Here is a 7015-nt window from a genome sequence, read left to right as displayed (position 1 = left end):
AGCAACTTAAGATCCTCTAGGATTACTGCTCCAAGATGTGTATCATTGTTAATACCACCAAGATTAAATTCATAATAATTAAATCCAAAAAGATCAACCATGATAGTTTCATCTATGATAACAATCACTTGGAGAAGGTTTCTTCATACAAATATTTAGGTATTGATATTCACCATCAGCTCAACTGGAATTATAGCATTGAGAAAATGATTATTGGAGGTTGGAACCCTTACTATGAGCTTGAAAACAACAGTAAATCAACTAATCTTTGGGTTTAGAGTAAAAAAAAATTCATGTATGAGACTCTTGACACCCCTGTTATTTAATATGGATGTGAGGTTTGGGGTTGCAGTATATCTAGAGAATCGTTGAGAAAGATCGGGCTGATCAAAAATCAATTTATAACCTACAACTTCAAGATTAAAGAAAATACTCCATATCCTATCCTTTTGATTGAAGTTAGCATTTCCCCCATTGAAAGCATGGTTATGTTTAGGTATCTCACGTATAAGAAGCAACTTTACAACATGGATGCCAAGAGACTCCCCAAAATTACTTCTAGCTCTAGCTATAATCTCCACCTCTGGGTCAAGCAAGGATGACACAAGGATGCTTAGTCTTGGCTCGACCATGGGGGGATAAAGGAGGAGATCATCTTGGAGAATAATGATAATATTAAAAATACTATTCTTCCAAATTTAAAAATAAATTGTAAGATGATAAAGAGCTAAAGGGAAAAATGAAGCTAAAGTATTATAAGGAGGTGATCAACCCTTCTTGCTAGCCAAACTTATCTTTCTATCTTTATCCATACTTAAAAAACAAAAAAAAAGACAAATTAGTCTTTTCTCAAAACATGACCTTCAAAATACTCATCTTAAATAATAAATAATAAATTCAAGTTCAAGATATTGTTACTCTTCATAAATGGTAAGTTTTTATTATACATTAATTGACCTGACGATGACTCTAAGCTGGGGTTATAATGAAAAGCAGGCGAATTTGAATTTGAATCTCTTGAAGGGAAAAACAAATATTACACCAAAAGTGGACTACAGAAATTAGCAATTTTATTTTGAAGGACACGTTTGTGATGAGCCACAGATGGTCTTTTTGTCGAATCATTTTCTAAAACAGAACAGATAGGATAAATTTGGGTTGGAGTGGAAGCTGTATCCTCCCTCCCATGGCCGATGGTATACACCATTGGAAATTGTTACGATCAAGAACCAAACGGGCAGCGGGTATGTGTTGCTACAGAACCCTGGTGTAGAAGAAATGGATTTTTCATTTCTGTTTAATTACACAAACCATGGATAAACAATAAACAATGAAGCATTTTAAGAATGTATTGCAAACATTTTTGAGGAAGGACCATACTTTAAGGGATCGGAAATTTGTATCCTGCCATTTCTGTAATAACAGAATAATAAGAGCTTGTTTTGTTACCACAATCACCTCTACCTCTGCTATCGTCAATACCGCAAACCGGGGAGTTTTAGAACAAGAAGAAGCTGACCGCGAAGGCAAAGAGGGCAATCGTTATTGTTTGAATGTGGGCGCGTTATGCAAGACGGGTAGATTCAATGAAGCTCTGGAAATTTTCCGTGTCATTACCCAAAAGGACATTCCTATAGACTCTGCTACCTATACCTGTCTTTTGCAAGGATGCATAAGTTTGATGGCATGGGAAGAAGGCATGCTGATCCATGCTAATATGGCGAGAGTTGGATTTGAACCAGATCTCTTTCAAAGGAACTGCCTTATTAACATGTACGTTAAGAGCGGAAATTTGGAGGATGCACGGAAAGTATTCAACGAAATGCCTGAACGAAACGTAGTTTCATGGAGCGCAACCATCAATGGTTATGTTCAGCATGGTTGTGGGAAGGAAGCCCTTGATCTGTTTCGTCAAATGAAAACAACAAGTGTGAAGCCAACACACTTCACATTTGGTAGTGTGATTAGAGCTTGCGCGATGTTAGGACCAGAAGCTCTGGAATGCGGAAAGCAAGTCCATGGCAACATTGTGAAAGTGGGACTCCAATCACATGATGTTCTAAACAACGTTCTCATTGATATGTATGCAAAATGTGGTGATATGGTTTATGCAAACCAAATTTTTCTCAAAATGCCTGAACGTAAATCTATTTCATGGAATGCAATGATCTCGGTTTGCGTCCAACATGGTTATGACGAAGATGCTCTGAAACTTTTTTGCCAAATGCAGCGCTCGGGTGTGAAGCCGAGCCAGTTTACATTTGCTTCTGTCATTACTGCATGTGCGAACCTATTAGCCAAGGAACAGGGTAAGCAAGTCCATATCCATGTCATCAAAACCAGATATAATTCAGATGTGTTCGTGGGGAGTGCGCTCGTGAACATGTATTCTAAATGCGGAAGCCCTGACAGTGCACGCCAAGTGTTTGACAGAATGCCTGATAGGAACGTGGTCTCATGGACTGCCATGATGGTAGGATATGTCCGGCACAACTGTGAAGAGGATGCTATTCAGCTATATAATCAAATGCATCTAGCACGTATAAATTTGAATCAAAATTCATTTGCCATTGCCCTCAGTGCTTGTGCCAATATCGAATCACTTGACCTGGGCACACAAATCCACGCACACACTGTTAAAACTGGATATGAGCTGGATGTTTCTGTAGGTAATGGCCTTGTCAACATGTATGCCAAATGTGGAAGCATAGACCGTGCCTGCATAGTGTTCAACCTAATGCCCAAATTAGATTTGGTTTCATGGAATGCTATAATTTCAGGGTATGCTCAGAATGGACATTACAAGGAGGCCTTGAAATATTTTGGTCTAATGCAGCAGGCAGCCCTGCAGTCAGATGCTGTTACATTTGCCAGTGTCCTCAGTTCAGCTGCGAGTTTAGAATCTCTGGAACTTGGTAAGCAAATCCATGCTGACATATTCAAAACTGGATTGGAGTTAGACGTGTCTGTAGGGAATTCTCTGATAACATTATATGCTAAATCTGGAAACATTGCACTTTCACGCCAAGTATTTAATAGAATGCCAGAACAAGACATGATATCATGGAATGCTATGATTGGAGGATATGCTCAGAATGAGCTTACTTCAGAGGCTATTGAACTATTTCAGCGTATGCAAAAGATACATATGCGAATGAACAATGTCACCTTTGTTAGCATTTTAGGTGCACTTACAGGCCCTGAAACACTTGCATATGGCGAACAGGTCCATGCCCACATAATCATATCTGGATTCGAGCTAGATGTTTGCCTAGAAAATGCCCTTGTTGCAGTGTATGCCAAATCTGGAAGAATGTTTGAAGCAAGTAAACTGTTCAACAAAATGAAAAAACAGGATGCAGTCTCGTGGAATTCTATGATTGCAGGATATGCTTGTAATGGATATGGCGAGGATGCCTTGAAACTTGTTTGCAAAATGCAAAAGGAAGGGATGAAGTTGGATCATTTCACCTTTGCCACTGTTCTAAGGGCATGTGCAAGCATAGCGAGTTTAGAACATGGAAAGCAAGCCCATGCCAGTATAATACGAGCTAGATTTGAGTCAGACATTGTTGTTGCAAGTGCCCTTGTAGACATGTATGCTAAATGTGGGAGTATAGAGGACGCACATTACGTGTTTGACAAGATGACTAACAGAAATGATATCTCATGGAATGCTATGATTTCAGGATATGCTCGACATGGGCATGGTGAAGAAGCTTTGCAACTTTTTGATCAAATGCAACTGGAAGGCTTAAAGCCAGGTCACATCACCTTTGTTGGTGTCCTATCTGCCTGCAGCCATGCAGGTCTAGTGGATAAGGGTCGAAACTATTTTGATTCCATGAGCCTAATTCACGGTGTTACTCCGAAAGTGGAGCATTATGCCTGTGTTGTTGATCTTCTTGGCCGCGCAGGTTGCTTAGCAGAGGCGGAGGATTTCATTCACAAAATGCCAATAAAGCCTACCCCTTTCATATGGCGAACCTTGCTTGGTGCCTGCCGAGTTTACGGTAATATGGAGATAGGAAAACGGGCAGCAGATTGCCTTCTTGAGTCAGAACCACAAGATGCTGCAAGTTATGTGCTTCTGTCAAATATCTATGCTTCATCTGGTAAATGGGATGATGCAGTGAAGGTGAGAACAATGATGAAAGAGAAGGGGGTGAAAAAGGACCCCGGGTACAGCTGGATTAAGCTGAAGAATGAAGTGCATGCATTTCTAGTAGGGGACAGATCACATCCAGAGACAGAGGAGATTTATGCAAAACTCGCAAGTCTGACAGAACAGATGAAGGTGATGGGATACATTCCTGATATAAACTTTGTGCTACATGATGTGGAGCAGGAGCAGAAGGAGCACTTTCTTTCTTACCATAGTGAGAAGTTGGCCATTGCTTTTGGGATTATTCAGACACCTGCAGGGACACCTATCCGAGTCATTAAAAATCTTCGTGTTTGTGGTGACTGCCATTCTGCCATTAAGTTAATCTCCCAGATTGTTGGCCGGAAAATTGTTGTTAGGGATTCCAATCGGTATCACCATTTCATGGACGGGTTATGTTCCTGTGGAGATTATTGGTGATGAAAATTGAATAAGGAAGCAGACATAATCTATTTAATTATCGGTATTGTATTCATAACCAGGGGTTGGGAAATTTTGGAAGAAGACGATATACACCTTCAGAAAACTGATATATGATCATATTGTCAATGATATTAATGGAAGAGTTTTCCTACACTATTCTTCTATTTAAAAATACCAGGAAGGGATTCAAATGAGACAATTGATGGCTGCCTGTGAGAACATCATCCTCCTCGTGATAAAGAAGGTTGAAATGTCTATCGTATTGTGCTTTCTTAAGGATTAGTCCGCGTTCTATGCCTGATTTGTATAGCGTCAACCTCTGATTATCAGTATTTTTTTTTTCATATATAAGAATATCTTACATGGAAATAAAGTGAGTGAGAAAACTTGTTCTGGTACAGGAGCATGTTGATAACTAATCATGTACATCCCAAACATCACAATGCTTCATCAATTAATTTGTGTGCAAAGGTCGGCATGCAGAAGCATCAGATGGAAGCAGCATAATTGTTCAAGTAATGGCAAAGCATTAAGCAATTTAACAGCGTTCTTGGTGCAGATAATAATAATATGTGAATATGCGTGTCATGTCATGCTAGTAGCATGCACTGAACCATTTTTATCTGACCTTGATTATCTCTCGTGCATTCGAGAAGAGGAAATTCACAGCGTAAGCCATACATAGGGTATATATTTTTAATCGTTCAATATAGAAGACATAACAGCAAATAAGTAATGTCTATGGAAAGACAATTGCGGGTCAATTACTATGTATCCATTGAAGCAGGGGCAGCCATGGGTGGCTGGCAATCTTGCATCACCTACAAATATTTCCATTTCAGCATGATTTATTTTGTTTTGGACAGGAGATTACTTGATCAAAGTCCTCACTGTTCATCGAAGATCTGGACCGCATTCAATCTCAGTTATTTACTTGATCAAAGTCTTCACTGTTCATCGAATATCTGGACTTAGTTCAATCTCAGTTATATGCCATAAATAACAATCCCTCTTCATTCTGAGGGACATTGTTGGCACAACAATGACCAATTATGGTTGCCGTTTATGGTTTATCCTTACCACATGGAACCAGGAGAAAATAAAATGCCTTCCGTGATCTAATGTTGATGCGGTTAACTATAATATTATCCTTCAACTATGGAATGCGGACCACCATTGGAAGATCGACGTTGAGATGAGTTTTTTTTTTCAGTAAGAAAAAAAAGCTGTATTATGTTCATAGATATTTTGGAATATACAACATTTGGCAGATAGCTGGAGTCATCCAAATAGCTCATGAAGAAGGATCATGAGAATGAAAACTATAAGAGCCCGAGCATTGACATGCAAAACAGTGGAATGATATAGATCCATATCAGAACAGGATATGACTGATTCCGTCTCTGGACATATCAAAATATATAAAGATCTGCTGAATAATAGCATCTGTAATAGAAGAGGATGATAGAAAATAGAAGAAACATAGAAGACAGCAGGTTCATGCTACGTACCATATATGAGAAGAGAAGGAATCAAAAATATAGAAGAAACAGGTTCATACAACGTACCAGATATGAGAAGAGAAAACTATTATGCTATGTACCAGGGAGACGGAATTCCTGGATGTTGTGCCGAATTTCTCCAACAGTGATGGAAACCTGCCATAATTCGTTTGGAGAGGAAAGACCTTCTTTGGACAGCGCATCTGCCTCCTTGTTGAATGACCTTCCAATGTGATGAATTGAGTAATCCTTGTGAGAATTCCATATAGATGTGATTCTTTCCAGCCACCCCAAAAGATTGATATTCTGAATGATATGAGCAGATCTCACATGATCTATGATCACCTTGGAATCACCAAAAATGTGTAGTCCTTGAATGTTTAGGAAGTCACAAAAGCTCAGGAGACCAGCCAAGGCCATTGCCTCCGCTTTGTTATTCGATCCCTTCCCGCCATTCCATGAGATTTTAATATGCTGGTCCACATGAGGAATTATGTAAACCCCACAAGCGCAGATTCCGTTCAAGGCTGCCCCGTCAAAATAAGCACGAGGAAGAACAGAAAGGTCCATCGAGCTCCCAGCTTGTTTCTTGACATTTTGTTGATTTTGAGGGGGCCTGCTGATGGGAAGGTGAGATAAGATAGAATCAATAACAAGTGTAAAACTTACCTTTCTTTCTTGAAACAGTGCCTTATTTCTCCATTTCCATATGGACCAGATAGAGATCAGCGGGATAGGCCTCCAATCAGTTCTCATTTTGCTCCACCAATGAAAAGCCTCTCTTATTGATGAGAAAGAAATCCTATTCAGCCCAAATTGATCAGCAAGTGATTTCCATATCTTCATAGCAAGAGGACAGACCAGAAAAATATGATAGTTGGATTCTTCATTCGCTTTGCAAATAGGACAGATTGCTGGCCCACAC

The 7015-nt window shown here is 39.4% G+C and overlaps 1 protein-coding gene and 1 pseudogene across 1 annotated transcript; one reads left to right on the top strand and one right to left on the bottom strand.

The window, feature by feature from the left end:
* Positions 1–996: 996 nt before the first annotated feature.
* On the top strand, positions 997–5134 carry LOC149238723 (putative pentatricopeptide repeat-containing protein At5g09950 pseudogene; annotated as a pseudogene).
* A 1049-nt stretch (positions 5135–6183) lies between these two features.
* LOC149238722 (uncharacterized) lies at positions 6184–6660 on the bottom strand. Its single transcript, XM_089369655.1, has one exon. The coding sequence runs from the start codon at positions 6658–6660 to the stop codon at positions 6184–6186; it is 477 nt and encodes a 158-aa protein (XP_089225781.1).
* Between the last annotated feature and the right edge of the window lie 355 nt (positions 6661–7015).

Source organism: Pinus tabuliformis, chromosome 8 (assembly GCF_031772625.1).
Source record: "Pinus tabuliformis cultivar Carrire ecotype Pingquan chromosome 8, CPIR1, whole genome shotgun sequence".
NCBI lineage: Eukaryota > Viridiplantae > Streptophyta > Pinopsida > Pinales > Pinaceae > Pinus > Pinus tabuliformis.
Note: the sequence above shows the minus strand (reverse complement) of the source record. Positions and strands in the feature narration are given on the sequence as shown.

Coding starts and splice junctions, on each gene's coding strand:
- LOC149238722 (XM_089369655.1), bottom strand. CDS start 6,660: ATGGACCTTTCTGTTCTTCCTCGTGCTTATTTTGACGGGGCAGCCTTG.